Consider the following 25,110-nt stretch of genomic DNA (forward strand, 5'->3'; position numbering starts at 1 on the left):
AATGCTCACATTGCTTACGACATTCGCAGCAGAGCGCCCAAGAAACTACTGATCGCCCATTGGCTGCCAGAGAATGCGTGACGTTGATGCACAGAACAAGCCTAAATTCGACCGCCATCGTTCGTGACTATAAAATACTTTCCGGTACTTTATTTTGTTCCTGTCCATTTTTGCTCAGCATGTTGAAAAATGAGTACATGCCGTAAATTTCAGCCATACTTTCATTTTTGTAGCCTCATGTTACACACTGTCGTGCGTCTGACTTGCTATTGAGATAATGTCTTCCACTCATGGTTACGCCAGTCAACATCAGAAACTCTACAAAACTTCCGTATGATGGAGTAAGGTTTCAAATAGGCCCAGTAGGTAAATTTTAGTTAATACTAATGATAATTCTGTCTATACCGCCGTTTTAAGAAATTCCTTCGAAAATATAAGATGCTAATTTAATCCTTCGGTTTGGGTAATTAACTCGTCATAGGATTTTAAACTTATTTATCCACCTGAATTGGTTTTGCTAGTACGCGGGAGGTGAAAGGAACTCATCCGCCAAAGGAGTTGTAGATTAAATTCACAACCGCTTTTCATCTTAAATGTTTCAACCGTTTCTCGAGATTGAAAATTATTCAAATTAACCTGGTCGAGGTTCTCTGTATAAACATCAGATGTTTTCAGTACTTCTTTCAGTGCACGACCATGTGAACAACCAGCCTAAGTTTCCATGACAAATTAGCCTTTCGGGACGGTGAATTTATGCATAAGATGTCGAGTGGATGTTTCAAGTTGTAGTATAGTTAGTACACTTAATTACCTTGATACATGTAATAAATTCAGATATTTCCGCCGCGTTAAATTACAGACCCATTTTTCAGTTTAAACTTAGCATGTTTCAGTAAAATTTGTTAATACAGTAGTAGCTGAGTCTGCTGGTTTTGAAGAGCTTAGTCCATATTACAGTGACAGAGCATACGTTTCCAAAATACGTTTCCAAAAGCTGTGAACTATGTTTCTGCTAAACTGCATTAATGTGGTTCCCTTCAACAGTGAATATTGAGAAAAGGTTTTGAGTGTTTTAGTGGTGGAAGTCAAATATAGTAGATTTGTAGCGCAAAGTAAATAAATGCCGCTTTCATAAATTACACAACTTGCACACAGTAGTAATGTTAATAAATGATAAACGCTATTAAAGCCACGGTGACGGAAAAGTGTGTGTGCTTGCATTGGTTGAGACTTAAGCTTGTTCGTTGGCTTGTGCAGCGAAATTCTACAGTGAACTGGCAGTGTTTAGCTGTCAGGACGTAACGCCGCAGTGGATATAAAATTATAAATCGGGCAACGGGATGTTACAGAAATACACTGGGCGTGTGGCTGTGACGTCAGTCTCACGCCGGAACTTGCTTAAGTCCAAACATTTTTCCATGACGGCCCATGCCAGAAGTAGAGGTTCATCATCAGTGAGGATAGATAAGAGCTCAAAGCTGCGCAGAAAAAGACCTAGATAACTAACGATTCGGTTAGGACACAAAGATCAAACCACCATGTTGTGTCGTTAGTCATAAAACAATTAAATTTAATTGGCTGGATTCATTTTTGAGATTAAATGCGCTGTTAGCAATGGCATTCGCTGTCAATGTAAGACGCCCGTAGTTTAATTCTAATAGAGTATAGGACGACGCAGTTTCGCCCTCTATGTTGTACACGGTAGTCACGTATTCAGAATTCTTAATATTGATTGCCTGGAAAATGAATGTTAGACCGCTTTTTAGTCTTTTTACCATTAAAACAAGGATGAATCAGAATTTTGTGCGTTTTTCATAAGTTACGTAGTTCAAATCTGGAACTATTATAGCCTAGTTACGTGAAAATACAGAAAACATGAAATAGATCATATCACTCAAAATATGTAAATTGGTGCAGTTGTTTTATCCCTCTATTTTTGACGAGATCGAATCTTAACACAGGCTTGGAGTAATTTAAATTAACAATTTTATTTTAAAGTCGTATGAAAGGGTGGTATTTTTCATAAGATTCCTGAGTACTTAACATATGTTGCTTTGTCTGTGCTTCAGATAGTAACAAAAAGGGGCAATTTATATTTCGGTCGAAATTACTTCATCAGAAACCAGTGCGCCAAATTTCCAGTTATAAATCCCCTGAACGTCCTCTATAAGTTGAAGAGTGCGGTATGAATCAAATATGCGTCTTGTCAGTTGTTACTGTGAAATTTTAGTGTTTTGAATTTCAGGCTGTACAGAGTAAATTAGTGAAATGGTTTTGTCATAAAAGTTGAGTCTGTATCCTGTCTGTGTTTCCACAGACAACCAAGGAAGATTGTTTTATGTGGACTGCCGCTGCTGGTACGCATGGAACCGTACAGTAGGGTACAATTAATTTTGTGTATCGGTTGTTCATCAGAATTTGAACAAAAAAAAATTCCTCTGTATGAATAACATAACAAGCAACCTACTTAACGAATATTTTGTACCACATTGTGGTGTGTGGAAAAGAACCGAAGAATTTCGAATTTATTTTGCTGCTACCAAATTGTACTGGCTCCTGAAAAAAGCTTGACAAAAATTAAGCAAAACATTCACTGAATTTTCGGGCTAGTGTAAACTGGAGCGACGCATCATTGCAGAGAGATACGGAGCATAACCACGTGCTAGTGTGTCAAAGAAGATCGTTGTTGGCACCTATAGTGCATATATTGTCAGGAAGCACATAGGCGGTCAAAATCGCCTAGGAGTGAAAACTCAAGAATTCACACCAGGGAGTGCCTAGTCGGCGCTCGGAAGATCAGATCAAATAAAATGTACCTTTGAGCAATATAGGAGACAGAAAGGATGTAACCCAGCAGCGGAAGGTTGTGGTGTGTAAAGAGCTGTCCCTGTCGGAGAATGCAAGGACTGCACTGGCTGCCGAAGCCTGAGTGCACAATCGATGAGTAAGCCACTTAATTTCTCCCGAAAACTACTGCATACCTTTATTTGACGAAACATGAGTGGCAGGCTTCTAAAGGCTAGACTCACATTAACTGGCTTCTCTAAGTAATAATAACGCTGGAAATACTCCTCTGTACTGGGCATCACATGCAGTTTTGTCCGGGGAGGGCAGAAAACGCCGTTTAGAGGCGAGACAGCCGAAACATACGCGGGTAACAGTGCTGTCGCTAGTTTATTTCTGGCAAACCTAAATCAAAATTCGTTCTATAAATTTACGAATACTAGAGCTGTATTAGCTAGTCAACCTAACTTTAGCGCCGCTAGACGTTAAAGTAGTGCTCGCACTCTGGCATCTGATATCCTCCTATCTCTGGGTAAAAGCTGACACTTCTGGGGAAAAAAGTGTGGGACCGGTCGTTTTTAATGTTTTTTGATAGTCACTTGAGCATTTCAATATACTTATTTTAAACAGGTTTCGACCAGTCTGGTCAACTTCAGACCGTCCGTCAGTAGATACAAAGAAATAAAAAATACATCAGTAAACTATATGAAGTAATTATGTATATAAAGAATCATACGCAGAGGCACATGCAGCAGGCGGTTTAAGTTGCGTTGTCAACAATACTGAAGGCAGTAGTAGGTCTATATTCGCCAAAAAATAACTACTTCTGAAGATTTTGTAATTACAATCGTAAAAGTGGTGTGATTAACCGAAACTATTAAAGAAATTTAAAAGCTCTTTGAACAAGCATTTATAGCAAATGGGTGGTTAGGAAGTCATTCATAGGCATATTGGTGACGCACAACTTACATTACGCAGGAATAAGTTAAATATACCAAGACATTGTAAATGCTTCTTGGATTGCCACGTGAAATCTCTAGTCTGAAACTTCCTGGCGGATTAAAACTGTGCCGGACAGGGATTCCAACCTGGGTCCGTAGCATTTGACGGGAAACTGCTCCACTCTCTCCCTCTCAGCTCTACTTCAGCCTGTGCATATGGGTTTAAAATTTGATAAGAGTTCGCTCACACAACCTGCGGGATTGGTACTCCATGAAGTAAGTATATTGTAGAGAAATGACACACTATATGGGAAAACTTTTGTGCAGCTTGGGAGGTACTGACGGAGGTAGAGTAGTTTTGTAGGCAGGCCGTGAGTTGCTCGGATAGCTCAGTCAGTAGAGCATTTACCAGAGGTAGGCGGGAGTCAGAGTCCTGGTCTGACACGGTTTTAATCTGCCAGGAAGTTCCAAATCAGCGCACACTCTTCTGCATAGCAATATGTGTTTGTCAGCTGTCTCTGGAAATTGATCAGACGTAGGGCTGCGGCTCTGTTGCTATTGATACGTGTTAAATCAAAACTAAGATTTTTCCGCATCCTTCTTAACTTGCTATCACGACGGCTGGCTGATTAGGTTGGAAAAAGCACTTTAGTTGACTCAGACTGTTTGTCTTAGAGGTGCATGTTCAGATGCATTCTCGTTTTTACAGGAGCCACCAAACGTGTTGATACATGACCTTCCTGATTGTACCCAGTACCGTCACATGCTCGTGAAGCTGACTAAAGGCGATCTGTAATAGTCGCCGGCTATCTGCCTCGAAATTAAGGCGGTATCTGATGGACAGTAACGCATTCTACGCTCGGTTTATGAAATTTTCATTTCGATCGCCGTCAGTCTAGTATCTGCCGGAATTCCAGATAACAAAAATTTCACAAAAGGAACACCGGGCATTAGGCACTATTTGAGCCGTTGTTAGGTTGGCGTAAAACGTGAAGTATCTTCCAAATACCTTGCCGGGGAGGCTAGGGAGGCCGATGCGGCGCCAAGATAAATCGCCACGTCTCCTTATCTGCGGCTCGAACGTGTGAGCAGTCCTTGGCCCCGTGGCGCACGGGCTGGCGTGTCTGTTCGGCGAGCAAACACCTGCCGCCGGCAACGCCGCCTAGGCTGGCGCCAGCCGCCACGACGCTCCGCCGCCTTGTTTAGCACCTCTTTGAATTAAGCCGGCACTTCATTTCGATTGTGTGCGCAGACTGTAAGCCCAACTTTCAAAACTAAGTGGCGCAAAATACCTCAATCTATTAACGCTACACTCAGATTGAAAGCAAAATTTTGAATGAACTAAGTTAGGTAACCTCTGCAAAAACACGCCCTGCCCCATAAATTGATAACTCTTCAAGCGTGTAAACAGATGTTGCTCGGTTACGTCCAGTCTTTGGTGGTACATTTGATGGACAGGCCGTTGCTTGCCATCGTGAACGCTCCATAAGGCAAGGTTTTTTCATTGCAGCTAAAGCCTCGCACAAGTGACAAGACGGTTCTCACTCGAACAAGTTCAGAGACTATTTTTAATTCAGTTAGCATACCTTCTGACGTTTTGCACTTTCCATTTCTTATTGGGCGGTACCGGGCGGAAAGTACTGCAGTGTGTATTTGGAACTACATCGCGACTGCGGCCAGTATGGTATGTATTAAGTGTGGATTGGTCATGATGCTGGAACAGTGCAGTGTTCACTTTAAGTTACGTAGGCTTTCGAACAGTGTTCACCCTGTCCATGTGCGATGACAAAATGCTGATTGGTTTGCGACGAAAACTTGCCTGTCCTAGTCTTCCTTCCCTAAGCGACTGACAGATAGAAACATTCTTAAGGCGCCTTAGTTAAGTTTTCGTGGCGCTATATTACCGTTAGCATTCCAGAACTTTTGATTCGTCAAAGTGCCTACTGAACAGCACAAAAAAATTTGCGAGAAATATTTACAAGATATTACTCGATAGCAAGTAATCTTTAGGTTACAAACCCGGACAAAATTTGCTATTCACAATTGGGGAAACACTATGATCCGTATTATTTGTTTGCCCTGGGCCTAAGTTATCCACGCTTATTCGCTCCTGGCGCCGGCAGCACACAGCTAAAGTGCTAGTTCTCCCTTAAAGCATTACAGTAATTGCTCTCACGCGTTCGCACCGGAGCATCTGCTGATTAGTCGTCTGCGACCGTTCTAGTGTAGGAGTTAAATGTGAGAGTGGCCTTTTAAGAGATGTAGCTTAGAAGTAATTAATGTAATTTAGAATTTAATGGAGCTGTTAATAATGGTCACTCTTTAAATTTGACGCATGCTAGCCTGAGAACATGCTCTCCAGGATGTTTCGTAAGCTGACGAGGAGAGATTCTTATGACGATGATCCCGATTTGGTAAGAAATTGCAAATTGTAGTAAGATTATTAGATCAGTAGTGTCCTCTTCCTCAAATCTTTGCTTATGTTGAGAGAACTTACTGTAAACCCACTTACCTGTTGGAAGCAAGGTCAGCTAGTAACCACTCCTCTAGCGGTTCCTCTGGCAGTGTTCCAAACACATTCATTTGTGGGTCAGGGTAAATAAATGACGTAGTTGTACTTTATTTTACATTATTATTGACTTAGGTGGCACTATATGGAGCTCTTACATACGTATTTTTGGCTGCTTATTGCAATACACACAGTATTTTCCAAATTGACTTATTTGGTTAATGCACCATATATGCGAATAGTTTCGTATAAGTTTCTTGGCCGCATCGCGATAGGGAATGTCACAAACGATACATTCGGGCGGGAAACATCGACTGAAGGAAATGTCGTAATAACGGGAAACTTGTGGTTTCAGTTGCGCTGGTGCTCGGCGATGAGAACGAAATATATTTAGTAAATACTTCTGTAAACTCACAGGACACGCACTTTTAAAGTAATTTCTGCAGGTACTTGAACATACAAAATGGTCGTACACCTTACTAATCTCCAGGAGCCATACAATAGTCTCGCCGAGCGCATTTTAGATTGTGATAATGCGTAAGTTGCTAGGTTGGCGCTCCTTAGAGCTGTAACTGTTTAGGTATAGCTGTCCTGATGTGTGTTAACTCAAGATACAGATGCTGCTGTATTTCAGTGCACGTAATAAACCCTGTAATTCTGCACATAGAAGAAGCAAAGCCTTCCAGACGTAAGCGGTGCTATTTGTAGACGTATGGTTTATTTCAGCAATGACTTTGTACCCATAGTAGCATAATAAATATCCCGAACACTAAAGTCCGCCAGTGACAGATACTTTCCAGTATATTATGCGTGCGAAACTAGAATATTTAAAGAAACAGAAAAGTTAGAAACATGGAAATGCCATCATATTGGCTGGTGACAAGTTTGAGATTTTGTCGAAGTTGTGAATTTTTTCGCCTTCCACTCACCGTGAAAAGTGTGCTAATGCTACGTTAATCCGTTGGTAACGTGTGAGGAACCTCCGTGACGCAATGTTGTGCGTATCGTCACCTCTATTTTAGTGTTTGCACGCATGCGGACAGAATCACCTTGCAGTCGGTGGTTGTGCTGGCAGTGTCGTAATGAAAGTCTCGTAAATATGCCATCCTTTGAGAGCGGTTCAGTCACACAGTCGCCGGCGTTGGTGACGTGTTCCGGCTGATTTTCCTTCTTGCTCATCTTTGTGAGCACGCGTCTTCAGGAGTGGGTGTTAGCAAGTTTTAACCAGCACTAGGCTTGCTTCCTTAGATTCTCGGTGAATTAGTACGCTCGAATTCAGTTTAAATTTATCGATTCTTTAAGTGGTAGCGTCACTAAACACCATATGCAAATTTAGACAGCATTTTGTACGAAAATTGAAGTTCCGTAGAGGTTCTTTTTCACTCTGTGCTGTAAAGTTAAATTTCTTAATAATATGCTTTGTGTTATTAGATGTCTTCGTGTTTTGACGTAAACTGTAGTAACTAAATGTTTCAGCTCTTTGAAATTAAGGTAAACGAGTGTTCCCAACTGCTAGTCTTAATCTAACCGTTATGGTTTGGAATCCACGTTAAACTGCAGGTCCCCCAGTAACTGGCTGTGTCACTCACTTCTGAGGTTGGGGGAAGGCAAAGGCATACCACCTCAAATAGGACCATGCCTTGTAAACCACTGTTGCGTTATAAACAATAGTCGGATTAATGACCTAAAAGGCTAGTAAAATTGTGAAACTCTTCGTTGCGCTGAGTCCCAAAGTTCTGGACGGCAGAGTTTGATAACTTTACGTACCTTTTTTTTTTTTGGGGGGGGGGGGGGGGGGAGTTTCAGGAACGACCGCTAATGACACTCGGGGTATTCCAAAGATGCACCCGATTAGGCAAGTGAGTTGTCCTGCCTTAATGGTACTAGAGATAAAACGCGGTAATCGTAAGGCAGAATTGTAGGAAAACGGGACAGATTCTTATATATTGAAGTGACAAGTCTTCGCTGGGTTCCGAAGTTCGGATAGAATAAGTTTCTGTATGAACTGAGGTTCCTTCTAGTGATTCTTTCGTCGCTAGAGGCGAAAACTTTCATTGCAGCCTACTGTAGTTCTTTCCTGTACAACGTGTGTGAAGGTTAGGTGTTTCATCTCGTCTGTGTGTTTCACGTTTCTTATGAACGTACACAGCGCTCATGCCTTCATATGATACTGCTACCGGTAATTAATATTTCACGTTTAGACTGGAGATTGGAGTTGCATATGTAGCGCAGCACTGGCTCAAATGGGAGAGAAGACGTGAAAGCTAGCAGTAGGCGACACTGCAGCGTGCCCGGCACACATTCCTTGAACTGCTGCCGACATAACGGCTCTGAGTACTCCGGGTTTCCTTTTATCCGACTGATGATTTGGCGCATGCCCGTTTTTACAATGCTCAGAATGATCCACGAAAAATACTTCCAAGCTTTAGAAGTTCTTAGCTCTATTGACATGGCATAAGAAACAGGGTGTTCATAAAGCCCGGGATTTTCAATTATTTATTGCACAAGAACTAAACATTGTACAGATGACATACGTATTGCATTTTGAAGAGAAACTCTGAAAGTTTTACAAACATTAGATATGCAAACCAAGAGTGACCCGGCAGACGTTAAATTCAATACGGTAATCGAATCTTGCTATACCCGCCCCAGCATGGCATTGTCGCCTGCTTCTATTTGGTGGGCACAAGCAACCCGTCGTAACGAATTTATTGTCCAGTGATGAATGGCCTTCCTTGTTGGTGGCTTCTTACCGTACTAGGTTCTAAACATCCGTTGAACAGCCGTACCACACTCGTTTTTGTCGAACACACACACACACACACACACACACACACACACACACACACACACAAACACACAGCTCGGTCCATACCTGAACTCGCTACCTTTGCGACTAGCGCTTACTACCGGCAAATTACCGAACTACGCTGTATCGGTATACATGGGTAAAAACTTCCAGGGGTTCTCTTTAAAATGACATGTATGTCTGTGCAGTGTTTGGTTCTTGTTCAATAAATAAGCGTTCCCGGATTTTATGGACACCGTCTACTATAGGCAGTTGTGGGCTTATGTAGGCATGTAGCACAACAGTATGTCTACCGTGAACATTCTCTTGGTTTCTCATAGCTTCGTACAAGAACATCATCTCGTCTATGCCATTCTGAACTGCTTGGCGTTGTGGGCGAAAGAATCACTGCCGCAATAGTGGCTTCATCTCATGCTTGACATAAACCCTGCATTGGGGATACTAGTCCTGGCCTTGTTGGAGGCAGTTACGCCCTTGACTTCCTGTGAACTTGGAATTGAACAACCCATGGTATTATTCCATAAAAATATCTGCGTCCTATTGTCTGTTTTCTCATCAGTTTTTCTTCCATACATACTGAAGTTTTCAAGGTAGTGCCATTAAAGTATCTTAATTTGCTTACCAAGTGCCAGACTAGTAGTGGCTTTCTCGAGGTTCGCGACCCAAGCCACTAATTGTTATCCATATGTTTCTGGCAAATGTAAAGTATGTCTCCTAAAATTTCAAATTCCTGTGGGTGTACAAACTTTTACACATCCCGTTAACGCACTTCTGAACCCAGGGAGTAAGAGGAAATAGTTAACAAATCGCCGCACTGTAACGACTTGGAACAATGCAATGCCTTTGCGGTGTACTACTACATTATGGTACTGACTGAAAAAATTGTCATACCTTGACATTCCTATTTAAGGAGGTAAAGCTACAGCTGTGATTGCTAACTGCGTTAATTAGGTTAAATGAGGTATCATGAATTCGGTTGGAAATAATGTTGCGAGATACGCAATCGTTAAACTAGTAGTAGTTGAAGAATGACTACTTTTAAGTTTCAGGTAAGTTTCTTCTACCCTCATGCGAAAGATAAGTATATCAATAGTCACCATGGTCGTTACGTTGCGGAAGACGAAAATCTAATGTCGGAAACTGATTTTTGCTGACGGGATTACATGAATGGACTTTGCTAGCGTGGTTTAGTACTAGTGTACCGATCTTGATTTTACTCAAATGGCCTCGGAAAATCGGATGTTCGTTTTCCGGTTTAATCAGTAAGACCGCTGTTTCTCTTCAGTCAGTAGGTAGATAACTTAATGCTCAGTTTAACAAAAAAAAAAATATTCTCAGGCGCTGCACAGCTGACACCTATTCCGGATTAACCGAACTTCTTAAAATTAAGAAGTAACATGATGATGACCCTAATAAGGGAACGAATTTCGATTGTCATGGAAAATCTGGCAGCTGCAATCGCATTTCCAAAATGTAGTTTGAGGTGCTTTCCTGACCGACCAGAAGCAGAAATAGTTTACGAAAACCGGCTTTGGGGGCTGCATGCAGACGTAATGTGAAGCTTTCCTCGTGAGTAGGTCTGCGGATGGAAAATGTACTGTCGTGAGATTATTTGCATTTACCACTGGTCTCGATTGGGTCCACACACATTGTCGCCATTTCTGAATGAAACATCTGCTAGTAACAGCCAAATCGGTCAAAAAAAGCTGGAGCAGTGATACGGAACAGTGGTCACCCGAAAACTGTTTGGACGCCCGTGTAAACTGTTAATGAAGAAACATTTGCTTGCACTAGAAAATTTGAGCTAGTTTCACTACTGTATTGTGTATCCTTGTTCAGATAATGTAGTGAGAGACCAGTTTCTTGATAAATTTACATTGGCAAATTCATATAAAACTTTAAGTGAAATTTTTGGCACGTAGTCTTTCACCGTTAATTGGCTAAACCTTATGTTCAGAGCATACAAAACTGTGGATTGCACCACGAGTCTTAGATGCAGTGACTGTTTCTAATTAATTCGTATAAAAGCAACTTTAATTTTGAGTGCACATACAAAACGCTGTTGCATTTGTGTTCTGAAATTATTAAATTGGACTTGGATTGTTAGTGTAAAAGTCAGATTTTAAAAATAGATGAATCTGGTGTGATTTCCATTAATAATAAGCATTTTACGGTATTCGTGGCAAGGCCATTGTTGGACGCTGATTGTAGCTCTAATTCCCAGTCAGCGCGCTTTTTATCATAAGTTGTAAAAGTCCCAAGTAGTGTAATGAATAGAAAACCCATTATCGTATAATTTTATCGTCATGTTTTTGTGGTAAGGATATAAAACTCATTAGCCTCTTACGAATGAAGAGATACTCATTGTTGGTAAAACCAATACTACGTTTAGGCCAACAATCGTTTTCGTTGAAACATGCTAGATATTAAACTTGCGAAAAGTGAAAGTTAATGTACTGTTTAGAGAAGCACGGCACAGTATTCGTAGTAGTTTAGCACGACTTTGCTTTTATTAAGGAAACACTAAATACTAGGAACGACATAACTGTCTTTACAAACGCTGAAATAGCCTGAGCCAAATGTTAGGAATTAGTAGGGAGAAGGGGACGCCTCCTGGAATCCTTATAACCGCCCCTCTAGTATTTACATCATGTGAACAGCGAGCCCCCTCGTTTCGATTCTCGTACATTAAAAATATCGCTAGATGGTTTATCAGAAGTAAACGCGCCACAGTAATCCTCTTAATAAAATACGACATTAAAACTTAAGGGCAACCAGATAATTTTGACGCCAGATAAAGAATTTCTCTGAAATCCGACATCGTATATTTAGTTAAGAAAGATTAACTGTGTTACTGATTTCGAAATAAATTTCTTTCTGAATTGGAAATTTAAGTAGCGAGAACAAAAGTGTACGTGGAGAGTTCAGCAGTTGTTGGCAGTTACAATTTATCAGCACGAGTAAATAAGTGCAACTGTAGTCGCGCTAGTTATTTGGCACACCAAATTTAAAATTCATTATTCTCTTTTAAATGTTACCTAATTACTGGTTTTACCTCAAATAACTAGTTGATGCTTGAAAGTTTATTTCGTTTGTTTTCCCTGCCCTAACTTATCTGTCAAGAGATTAAATTGCAACAAAGGTCTATCATGCACAGTTTTTATAATAGTTTCCAGGTCCGATTATATTTTTAGAAAAGATAGTTTACTAATCTACATTGTAAACAATAAGATTTGGACATGCTTTAATAGTGGGTGGCTCATCTAAATAGGAATCTCTGAAATTGTAAAAAGTTAATTTGACATAGTAAACTGGTATAAACTTGAAAATGACATTCAGATAGTTGATGTATTAATATAACAATGAGGAAAGAAGTGTTACAATGTTATGTATATCATCTAGTGTTAACAACCTATTGCTGCTGTTGTGTACACTGCCTGGGTATCTGTACCGCAACAGTGCACTCGCCCACTCTTCGGGCTGCACACATTTTATGACTGTAACAAAAGAATGTATGCCTCACAGGGTGATACCTTACTAGTTCAATTGGTTGGAAATCAGCAGATTGCAGAGTATTTTCCTGTTTCTCCATGTAGAGGTTCACCACAAGAGGCCATTGACTACCCGCCATAGCCCATCGTATTCATACTCATACTCTGACAGTAAGATGTGGTTAAATGAACCTGAAAAAACTAGATTTCTAGTTACTGTGCTAATCCTTACATTGTAATGTCATAGTCGAACGCCTCACTTTCTTCAGTTCAAAACGAGCCAGGAATTTGAAGATTGCTTGACCACAGTGAGTGCAGAAAATCCATTAACAGAGCTCTCTCTCTCTCTCTCTGGTCCATAGAACTTACACTGTCAAACAAGGAAGGTCTCGCCAAAGATCGGAGACACTTCTGAATAGTATTTCAAAGGAGTGGATACTCAGATAAAGCTAACAGTATTGCCCAAAATTGGTGCTAGTGGACATGTAGAAAATAACAATGAAAACGTAAGATTTCTCATGCTGAGAAACATTGGCCAAATATTGGTAAAGTCTCGTGGAAATACTTCTCATTCCCACTAACAAATGTAAGATAGTTGGTTTGTCGTATTACAGGCAGAGCCCTCGAGAAACATGGTGTGACATTCTATGCAAATTTAGAAATGCGGATGTGGATGGGCAGATAGGAACAGCGGAGGAGAGACGAGGAACATCAGCAACACACTAAACTGAAACAGCAAAACCAGGAGTTGCTGTAAACTATTGAAGACACAATCATGAGGTAGAGTAAGATCTGACCAATATTTTGCCACAGGCTAGAAGCTAGTGGGGCAGAATGGGAGTCAATCAAAATGTGGGTGGCACAAAATGTGAAATAGGGATGTGGGTTCCAATTTTATCAAAACTTCAGATCGTGTAATCAGTTTATTAAAGCCTTGGCATTGTCATACACGAGGTGCTATAGAGTTTGAAAACTGTGCTGCCATCTGTTGAAAAACCTTACCATTGGACTAATGGTCACCATCACCCATCCATCGCCACACACCAAACAAGAGTTTTAGGGAAATCACTGTGGACATGCAACATGTCCTCCCAACTGAATGCCACTTTGCACACTGACTCGTCAGATATACAGCTCTCGCCGTCTAGTGGTGCAGAGATCTACTACACCTACTTTCCAGATGGCAGCACCAGTCTTGAAAATATTGGATTCCACCTCGTATCAGGGCAAAAAACTACATGCGTTACATGATATGATGGCACAGAATCGTGAAAACACAGTAAAGGATAAAGGGTATGTTGGTAGTCATACTGGTAATAAGTGCTCCATTTTCTAGCAGGTTTGATGTGGCCTGTCACTGATTCCTATCCTGTGCCAATCTCTTCATCTCGGTGGTGCTTGTCAGACATCCTCAGTTACTGTTGGGCGTATTCCAAACTCATTCTTCCCGTACAGTTTTATCCTCTACTGCTCCTTAAGGTTATTTTCTGGTATCTTAAGACATTTCCTATCATCCTGGCACTTCTTGTCTTTTTTTTTCCCCATATGTTCATTTCTTAGGATCCTGTCGAAACAATATCATTCCTTATGTCTACTTAATGTCCATCAGCCTCCTACAGCACCACATCTCACTTCCTCTGTTCACTTCCGTACTTGTCCTCGATAACTGGGCTGCTGTATTGGTGTTGCCAAACAGAGAAAATTAGCTCTAGTTGATTCACTTGTCTCAGTGCTGCCAGTGTTGAGCTGCCTCTGGCTATAGTGTTACTGTACACATAAAGAATAATGGTGCCAGGACTGCGGCACGCAGCTGAGGCTGGTGGCCCCTCACTGCTCTCCCCTTGACAGTGCTAATGGAGTGGGAGCATGGCACGCTTCCTGGCATTCCCAACAGCCACTACGCAAATAAAAAAATTTATCTTTGCCAAACAGTACAATGCTGTATTTGGAATATATCTCCTCAAATTTTTTCCTCCGATGATAGATAATAGTAAACTTCTGTTGTCAAAGAATGTCATCTTTGCTGTCACTAATCTAGTTTTTGTGTTGTCCTTGCTCCATCTGTTATTTTACATCTGATCTACTTGTTGGTCACCATTTTTGGTAAGTTTATTCCTAATCTCATTCTACTACTCCTTGTTATTGCAGTTTTTCTTTGGCTTAGTCCCAGTCCACTTTATGTGCGAACTATACTGTTAATTCCATTCAGTATGTCTTGTAATTGTTCTGCACTTTCACTGAGGACAGTGATGTCATCAGTGATACTTACTGTTGCTATCCTTTCACTCTGAGTGTGCCCAATTGTTAACCTTTTCTGTCTTTAGACAGATTGAACGGCTGGGGAGAAAGACTGCATGCCAGTTTTACATCCTTTCTTAATCTTAGTGTTTCATCCTTGGTCTTACATTGTTCTGTTCCTGCTTCGTTCTTATACCTCTTGTATGTTATCCCTCTTTCCCCACTGCTTATATAAATTTTTCTGAGAATTTTGAACATTAACACACAACCATAAGGTAAATTACAGAATTTGTTTCATTGGGAATTTTGCAATGAATTCCCTCCTTTGTCATTGCATGGACACCGGACTGACAAATATTGAGAAATGACTGGAATTCAAAAGAAAGTAACATTGCTCATCAGAGGAAAGGCAACTGGATTTGATGAGATGCCTGTAAGATTGTGTGTAGATAATGTTATGTAGATCATGTGTATGAGCTTACTCCCCTCATAGAAGTCTGTTGGTTGCAACAATAATAAAGCATTTCAACCAGTTGGAAAATGGTTTTAAAGAATGGTTTTTGGACAGATGCATACAACTATAAAGGTTGAGTCAAAAAGGACTTCACAACTTTGGAATGATACAGAAATTTATTCAGATAACTTGCAAAATCGGTATGTCACTTCGTGGCGCGCACACACATAAGTGTAGTGTCATTTTGGTTCGCTGTGCCTACACCATTTGTGATATGGCAAACATCACACCAATAATCAATTTCTTGTTGCACTTGTTGCAGAAAATTGGACATAACGTGAGCAATGGCAGGTTTTTCAGATCGGCTGAATTGTTCGGTGGGAGAGGAACATGAACATAGTCTTTAATGAAACAGAGGAAAAAATCCGATGTTGTCATGTCTGGGGAGTGAGGTGGCAGTCACTCCACTGACTTGGCAAGCGATTATTGAGGAAACCTCAAACTTCCATGAGGAAATAAGGTGGCACAGTCTTACTGAAGCAAATCATTACATCTGTCATCTACATCGATCTGTAGAATTAGTTTAAGCATATCCAGCTTCACAATACCAGTGACATTTTTCTGCATGAAGAACAAAGGGAGAAAAGGCCATACACTTTAAATTTGCTAAGGGTGTAAAACATATTAACTTCGGGGCTTTCGCAAATGGGCTCCAGGGTTGCATGTGGATTTTCGGCACCCCATATTCTGCAATTGTGGATGTTCACCAAACCACTTATATTGCATGTTGCCTCATCATTGAAGATTACTGTGTTCAGGAATGTCCCATCACATCGTCTATTTGATGCAACATTTCTGCACAGAATTCCCTGCGAGCAACCTTACATGCATCACTAACGTACTGTACCATTGTGAATCTATATTTAAAGTATAAATATCTACACAGTACTTGCCAAACAGTTCCATGTGGTATCCATCGTTCGAGATGCAAATTGCTTTGATTTTTGTGGACTGTGGACAAAAGCTCTCCCTAAACTGTTAGACAAAGCACATGGGGACCTGATGATTTATCGTGTCATAGTGAACAACCTGTCTCAACAAAGTTCTTGTGCCAGGAGTAAATTGTAGGCCTGCTCGGAGGTTCTTTACAATATTCGGTATGAAATGTATACAAAACAGCTTGAGTTTGTTTTATGAAACCAAAACACAGTGTGCACCAGTGAGAGTACCCATTTTAGCTGTGCAGTATGCTGGTGCTCCTGGTGCAGGAATGGGGTACTTATGCACTACTCGAATCAAACTTGAGGTTATTTTATACAAACTGACACATCTACAGATAAATATTTTGAAGAATCAGCCTAAGTTCTGCAAATTTTCTGGTCTTCACTAGGTTTCAGTTAAATTAATCTAGCCTTCTTCAGAATCAGGCTAGATTAATTTAGCTGATATCTGGTAAATACCAGAAATTTGTGCAACTGAGGCTGATTCCTCAAAATATTAGCTTTATCACAGTTTCTGATGGGGCTGTAATATGCTAAAAATTCATCTACAGATTCTGTAAGTTACCTGAATAAATTTTTATACCGTTCCAGTTGTAAAGTCCTTTCTGATTCACCCTGTACTTGTATTGCTGACGTGAGTCTGCTGTAGAATTATGAAATGTTTCATGCTTGTGTACTATGGCTTCAGATGAAAACTAAATCATCTTGTAATAAATATGGGTTTTGCAAGTAGTGATATTATTAAACTTGCGTAGCTCAAGAGTTCCATAACTACGAGGGTCAGTCAAAAAGTAATGCCTCCTATTTTTTTTCTACGTTTAATTGTCAGGAAATTTAAATGCAATTACATAGGTTGAAAACCACAACATTTTGTCATTTTTCAATGTAATCTCCGCCCATCTCTACAGTTTTGGTCCATCTTTGAACAAGGGCATGTATCCCAGCACGGTAAAAATCACAGCTCTGCTTCCTAAGCCATTGACGCACGGATGTTTTGACGGCCTCCTCATCTTCAAAATGAATCCCACGATGAGCTTCTTTTAGTGGCCCGAACAGATGGAAGTCTGATGGTGCCAGGTTAGGGCTGTATGGGGGATGAGGCAAAACTTCCCATCCAATTTTGACAATCTCGTCAGAGGTGTGACGACTGGTGTGTGGTCTTGCATTGTCATGCAAAAGAAGAACATCTGCCATTGATTTTGTTGGGCGAACTCGCTGAAGATGTGCTTTAAGTTTTTTGAGGGTTGTGACGTATTGAACAGAATTTATTGTGCATCCCTGCTCCAAAAAATCAACCAGAATCACACCCTCTGTATCCCAGAAAACTGTTGCCATAACTTTCCCTGCCGATCGCACAGTTTTGAATTTTTTCTTCCTCGGCGAGCTTGTGTGACGCCACTCCATTGACTGCCTCTTTGATTCGGGTTCAAAAAAATGCACCCATGTTTCGTCCCCGGTCACAATTTTTTTCAGAAACTCATCTCCCTCCAAATGGAAGCGCTGCCTCTTTATTCTGATCGGTTAACATTCTTGGAACCCACCGTGCACAAACTTTTGAGTACCCCAATTGTTTAATAATCGTGATCACACTGCCTTTACTAAGAGAAATAATGCGACACACTTCATCTGCAGTCACCCGACGGTCACCACGAATGATGTCATCAACTTGCTGAATGTTGTGTGGAGTCACTGCACTCACCGGCCTGCCGCTCCGCTTTTCGTCAGTCAACGGTGTTTGCCCTTCAGCTTCCTTAAAACGACGAACCCATCGTCTAACAGTGCTGACATCCACTGTCACAACACCATACACCTTCTTCAGTCTTTCATGAATGCGTATGGGCGTTTCACCTTCTGCATTCAAGAATTCAGTCACACAACGCTGTCTCAAACGAACATCGATGTCGGCCATCTTACAAACTTCTGCTGTGCTGCCACCTGTTGACACAGAAAGTTACTACTGCAGTGGATTGCAGAAGGTGGTTTGAGGAATGGAGCCAAATTCAAATTTTTCACTTAACTTAATTTTTTAAGTAGAAAAAAAATGGGAGGCATTACTTTTTGACTGACCCTCGTACATGGTAATGGTTCCTAGTTAGGTGCCCTGTTCTGGTTCTCAAGAATGCATTTGACAGTTCAATTTTTGCCTAGTGAACAGAATTTATGTACAGATGTCAGATCAATTTTGCTATTGAATTCATGACTGACTTCAGTATAGAACCCTACATGCCATTCTTAAATGGAGCAAAATATTCAGAGTAACTCGGGTCTACCCTGAAGGAGTACTACATATAACTGACCTAATGGATGAGCTAATATCAGTGAGTCTGTCTTGGATAACACTGTTGTATGTGGAAAAGCTGAAATGACAAAATTGTCTTGAAGTACAGGAAGACGTGGTGCATGAACTAGCACTAAATTCACCCTAGAGAGATGTCACATTGAGCATAAATAGGCAGACAAGACCATTGTTATTAAATTGGCACTCATATTGTGAATGGTAACAACCATAAAATACCTGCAAATGTGAATGTGGAGCTCATTAGCCAAGAGCATGAAAGTAGTTTTAGAGAAAGCAGACACCACACTGTGACTCACTGAACAAACCCTAAAAAAATGTAAATTGCCCATGAAAGGGCTGCTTATATAAATCTTGTTCAATCAATTCTTGAGTATTGATCATACCAAAAAGATAACTGCAGGGGATACAGAAGATACAAAGAAGAGTGGCACATTTTGTAGGGTGTTCATTTAGTAACTGTGAGAGTATCATGCAGTCACCTGACCAGGTACATTGACAGGATTAGAAGTGTTGTGCATCATGGAGAGGTTTACTGTTAAAATTATAATAGTGTATGTTCTAGAAAGAGTGAAGCAACATATTATTTTCTGCCGCAAATGTTGGGAAATGGCTATGGTAGGAAAATATGAAACTTAACAATTCATTTCCGTGTGAATCATTGATAGCTGGAACAGAAAAAGAATGATAGGGGTAGACAACAAAGATAGCATGTACTTGGTGTGTCCTTCCAGTAGACTCTCAAGCTGGGGTGTGTGTTTTTGCCTGGATGGAAACAGAATGCTCACAGTACTGGTTGAGCTGTTCTAAGGTGCCTGTGTAGGAAGTCAGTTTGCTTCTGTTTATCGTAATCTCAACCTTTTTTGCTTTATTTCATTTGTTCTATATGTGTCCTATATGAGCAACTACTAAACTACTTTTTACTACTTGTTTGAAAAATACCATTAAAATGGTTCATCTTTCTCTTCTTCCCTAAACCAGTTTTCATGTATGTGGCAATGCTCTTCATCCAAGAGTACTGGAAATTCATATTTACTGACTTCACTGCTGAGATCTGGTTTATCTAATATTTTTTGTAATTTTTATATTAGATACTACTGTTCATTCATAAAGCTTCGTTTATTATGTCTTGCCTTGAACTGTTAAATAATTTTTGTATTGTTCATGTGCTATATTAGAATAAAAGCTTTATTTACTGCCTCTTTCAATATTGAGATTTCTGCTTTAACAAATTATGCTTTCTTATTTAAATGCATGCATTTATTTTGGAGAACAGCAAAACCTGATGAAGTCATGGGTAAGTTATGTGATGATTAAAAAAATGGTTTTTCTGAAGTTCAAAATTGCCTATTCAAAACTGACCCTAAATATTCATTTTCATTCAGGTGATGAGCCAAGATGTGAAGAAGGAAAATCCTCTGCAGTTCAAATTCCGAGCCAAATTCTATCCAGAAGATGTTGCTGAAGAGTTAATACAGGATATTACATTGAGGTTGTTTTACCTGCAGGTAAGAGAAACATTGGCATTTTACATTCTTAAATATATTGAAATAATATTAATCAAATAGGTTATTGTTGAGATGTCTAAATGCATCTACACATCTCGGCGAAGAATTGTCAGTTGTGTTGCTGCCATTAAGAGGAAGCTTACAAAAATCACAGTGCTTTAATTTTTAAAATGATATTGTTCTTTACGACAATGAGAGCGAGCATAACATGAATTGCAATGCTTTTTTGACACACACACACACACACACACACACACACACACACACACACACACACACACACACACACACACACACACACAGAGAGAGAGAGAGAGAGAGAGAGAGAGAGAGAGAGAGAGAGAGAGAGAGAGAGATTCCTCACTGGATTATGGATGCATTGTAACATGAATAATAAACTTTTTAGGTTCGGGAACCACAAAAATAAAAGGTTTTCTTAAGTGTGTCTTACATGTATATTTCAAATATTCATACGTAGGAAGTTTTGTTGAGGCATGAGTGTGTGCACCCACTTCTGTGGGTGCAGAGGTGGCTGGGCTCAGTGCTGCAATTGCATTGTGGAAGATGGACTGGGACGAAGTTGTTTGTCAGGAGACAGGTTGAGATGTTGGGGGCAGGTAGTTAGTGGCTCGGAGGAGGCAGCAGATCTGCTGGCTAGTACTGCATAAGGGAGGGCGACATGCTAGGGCTAGGCATTTGATGCATGCATACCGGAACCTGTGGGATGCTGCGTGTGATGGTGATGAGACGTTGGGAGTGATGACAGGAAGGAGTAACTTTGTGTGTGTTGTTGTTGTTGTTGGGTGTGTGTGTGTGTGTGTGTGTGTGTGTGTGTGTGTGTGTGTGTGTGTGTGTGTGTGTGTGTGTGTGTGTGTGTGTGTGTGGTGTGGTCTTAGCATAAGTTAGTTCACGTAGTGTGTAAGTCTAGGGACCAATGACCTCAGCAGTTTGGTCCCATAGGAATTCACACACATTTGAACATCTGCAAGACTTGCCAAATCCACCCACCCAGCACTTCCTATTCCATTCCTGTAAAAGGTATCCAATGCCATCAAAGGCAGGGCCACCTGTGAAAGCTGCCACTCATTACCCAATTTGTGATGTTAGTGTGACAATTGGCTGGCCACCAGAATGAATGGCCACTGCCAAAAGGTGACCGAGAATAAAGTTGAACTGCCTGGGTGTTGTACATCAGATTTTCAAAACTTTATGCTTGTTTCTGATATGTTTTCATTTTTAGCTGTTTAGAATATTATAGTTTATTGTTGACAGTCAAAAAGGTGATGTGTTTTTGAGTGCTCAGTAAATTTTCACGTACTAAAAAGATGGATCAAAGAATTCACATTAAATTTGGATAGAAAAATGGACTAAGTTATGCACTGTTTGCATAAAGCACTCAAAAGAAAACAATCAGAATTGTGGCAAAACCACTCTTGGAAATTGTCATGATGATGGTCCCACTCATGCCTCAATGCTAGTTAGCTATTTTTCAGCGAAAGACAAAACCATTAGGGTGAAGTGGGGTAAGTGTAACCATGGGGTTAGTGTAACCACGGCTTATGGTGCCTTAAAGAAGCTGTATTTTTACCTGTGACCTATCACAATGTTAATTTACTCCTTTCTTTGTTATATTTAACCACAAGTTGTCAAATCTGACAGCAATTGGTAATTAATTTTTGGACTTGAATTGACGTCTACATTTTCACTCTGCGAGAGAGTGACATGCTCAGAATTTGGCGGTCTGTAATTTTTTGCAGTTTTAAACATAGCTGCACAGTTTTTTGGTTAAAAACTAACTTTTGCATGATAATTTCAAATATGAGATTTGTTTTACTCTGATAAAGCTCTTGATATGCCAGGCATGGTTACACTTACCCCAGCTTTTTACCATGTGGGGCAAGTGTAACCAATCTAGTCTGGTAGCTTTTGCAACAAAATCTAAGAAAGTTCATTTTATTGGCCAAGTTACCAAAATTAGTGACTTAAAAGATCAAGAAGTGATTTTACTCAGATGCAAAAATAAGACAAAGCATGGCACCACATTCTACTGGCCTGATAGAAGAGATGACACGCAAGTTCCATCCTCTGATGTCATTTCAGTGTTGCCTGAGCCTACTTTGGGTCACAAGGGAGACCTGACATTTGGTGTTACGTTTGATTCATTAAACGTTCAGTGACTAAATAATAGTTAGGGCCTAAGTATGAATATAAGAAGTTGAATTAGGGCAGGTTAGCATTAAACACAAATTGCCATCAACTTGAGTTCAATTACCATGAAAACTTATAAAGTGATTTTTTTTCTTTTCTCTTGAGGCTAAATATTTTATTATTTTTGTTAAATTGCCCATTAAATAAAAAATATTAGTTTTGTAGAATTTAAACTAATAAATTACTGACTTAAAACAAAAATAAATCATCTGATGCATTCTGTTTGTTTTTTATGGTTTGGGCTAACACTTATTTTTTAGTTTAGCTAACATTTTCTGTGTATTTCATAATATACAGAGGTGTGTGCGAAAAAGTTCATATCTTGAGTAAAATTTAAGATATTTTAATAATTTAAAAATCCTCAAATTCAGTAGAAATTGGGTAATCAGGTCACTTACCCCAAGTCTTTTACAATGCTCTGTGTGGGTACAACAACGCGGGTTACACTTGCCCCGAACCATGGGGCAAGTGTAACCTCACAACACACAATTTTGAAAACAATTATTTGACCATATAATTTTTTCTTTCAAAAACAAAATGTATATTGTTTAAAAGTCAATAAGTCAAACTTTAAGCATGAGAAATTTCAAAATCATATCTTCAATAACAAGTTGGCAATTTGGTGTCAAAGTTGAACTATGCCAAAACATCATTACACTTACCTCACTTCACCCTATGTTGCTTCACTCACTGTATGTGCTGGCCATTGGCACTATGAGACTTCTTTTTGTTCCCGAGACTGAAGAGAACCATGTGGTGGACTCGGTTTTGCCACAATTGAGGACATCAAAACAGAATTGCTGAGAGCTGAACATCATAAAGAAAAGTGAATTCTAGAAGTGCTTCCAAGATTGAAAAAAGCACTGTGACAAGTTACTACAGCCTATGGGGTCTACTTTGAAGGGGACAAATTTGATGTTGATAACTAAAGATACTTCAAGAAAAAAAATTCAAGCTACTTTTTGATCACATTTCATTTGAGAGTGTAAAGAGGGCGAAGTTTACACATTGTGAGGATTGGTGGCAGGATGCAAGGAACTAGAATCGGAGATCGGTGAAACCACTGACTGAACATTGTATAGAACCTGCCAGTGTGCAGTATTTGTGGCATAAGACTTTCTGTATGCTATGTTCTAAAGAAAAATACTCATTTTCTGATCAGAATGGAGTCTATAATTTGGCCGTGATCTTGGGATATGAATTTCATTACACTTAACTTGCTATTTTTCTTGTCACATGGGGACCATACCTGTTTGTCATCACAGGTTTCCTGCAAATGTTTGGTTGTAGGCATGTATGGTGAGGAGTGACAGAAGGGGAGCTCCAGATGTCTGTTTGGGAAAGATAAGGTTTGATGTGGGTCAGGCGAGGCATGAGACATTAGTTAGCACAATTTCCAGGCAGTGGTTGGCATGGTGGGAATAGTCCTGAATGGTAATATGTGGATGATGGGATTGAATCTCTGTTTGGAAAATATTTTTCAATTTTTAAGTTACGTACATTACAAATAGAGATAATGCTCAATATATTGCATTTGATGTGATAAAATCCTATGTGCAGCAAAAGAAATATCTTCTGTTTATTGACTTTTGAGGAGGAGGGGGAGGGAAAGCAAATTCACAATTACCCAATGACATTTACAAAGATGAAAACTGCCCTCATGCAGTATTAATGTGAATCCTCTTGTGCTTCCTTTTTGTATTGTTAGCTAAAGAAATTGATAAAGCTTAAATCTGCACTTAAGACTACATCAAAATAAATTCATAGTAAATAACAAATTAACCTTCACCAATATTTGGTGAAATAATGTCCATGCATGGTTTACTGCTGAACTGTGGGATAATATAGAATCATTTATAAATGTAAATTAAGTTTGTTTTGTATAGAAACTGCAAAACAACCATGTAGTTGTAATACTGAGACATTTATAACATGTGCAAGATGTTCAGAAAATTGTTGCTTCCCTTTTTTTACGGTATTATCCATTTAAATAAACCATAAAATAATAAGCCTCTAATTTTATATACAAAGTTACAGAGTATGCCTTAAAACAGTCCCAAATTTTGTTTTGCCTTTTCTTTTCATGGTTTTTATAAAAATATTAATAAAAGCAGTATACTGAGCATTGTTTCAATTTATTTTCAGTGTAATGTGAAAATTGAAAATTAAAAAAAAAAAATTGACACAGGCACTAGAACCCATGGCCTTTGAATTAGTTTTGTGCTGTTTCAGTTGCATTAGCCACCCAGAAAGTACACTAACATAAATGGCTCATGCCTCATCTTATTAGTCATCTGGATCTCCCACTAAAGGCCAGGCCCCGTGCATGTGATAAATTTGAACAAAATCAATGGATATGGGTAGGTGTGGTCCCCTTGTCAGCTCCTACCCGAGTGAAATCGCATTTATGATCATTTCAAAGTGTAGTAAAATGTACTTTCTTGTCGCTCCTTGAATGCTTGTTATGTTGCTTCTTTGTAATTTGACTTCCTAAGCATTATTATTGTGGTTTGTGGAATTTTCATAATCATGTTCTATTTGATGTAACATTGCGTGGGTTCTAATGATATTCTGTTGAATGTCTCATTATCAGCAAAAAATTAGACAAATTATGCCAAAGATTGCAGTCCATAAATATTAATTTGAACTATGTTATCCTCCCTTTGTTTCCCTTTTTGCTTTATTTTACTGTTTTAATGCGAGATCTGTCTTGGACAGTCTATGAAACATAATTCGGAACTGCTTTGCGCGTTTGGTCAAGATATTTTTCCACTCCTCTTACCTCTTAGTACCTTAATTTCCTTACATGATTACAAACCGTATCTGATCAGTCTGGAGTATTGTAGCTTAGATCTCCTCCTCCCCCTCCTC

At 39.7% G+C, this 25,110-nt stretch overlaps 1 protein-coding gene across 2 annotated transcripts in view; it reads left to right on the top strand.

The window, feature by feature from the left end:
* The window catches only part of LOC126278637 (moesin/ezrin/radixin homolog 1), an 83,654-nt gene that overhangs the window by 44,423 nt on the left and 14,121 nt on the right, over positions 1-25,110 (top strand). For both annotated transcript variants that reach the window (XM_049978867.1, XM_049978866.1), the window contains one exon: positions 19,909-20,031. In XM_049978867.1, the coding sequence (XP_049834824.1) occupies positions 19,909-20,031 (123 nt within the window). The remainder of the gene's footprint in view (positions 1-19,908; positions 20,032-25,110) is intronic.

This window comes from Schistocerca gregaria, chromosome 1 (assembly GCF_023897955.1).
Source record: "Schistocerca gregaria isolate iqSchGreg1 chromosome 1, iqSchGreg1.2, whole genome shotgun sequence".
NCBI classification, from domain to species: domain Eukaryota; kingdom Metazoa; phylum Arthropoda; class Insecta; order Orthoptera; family Acrididae; genus Schistocerca; species Schistocerca gregaria.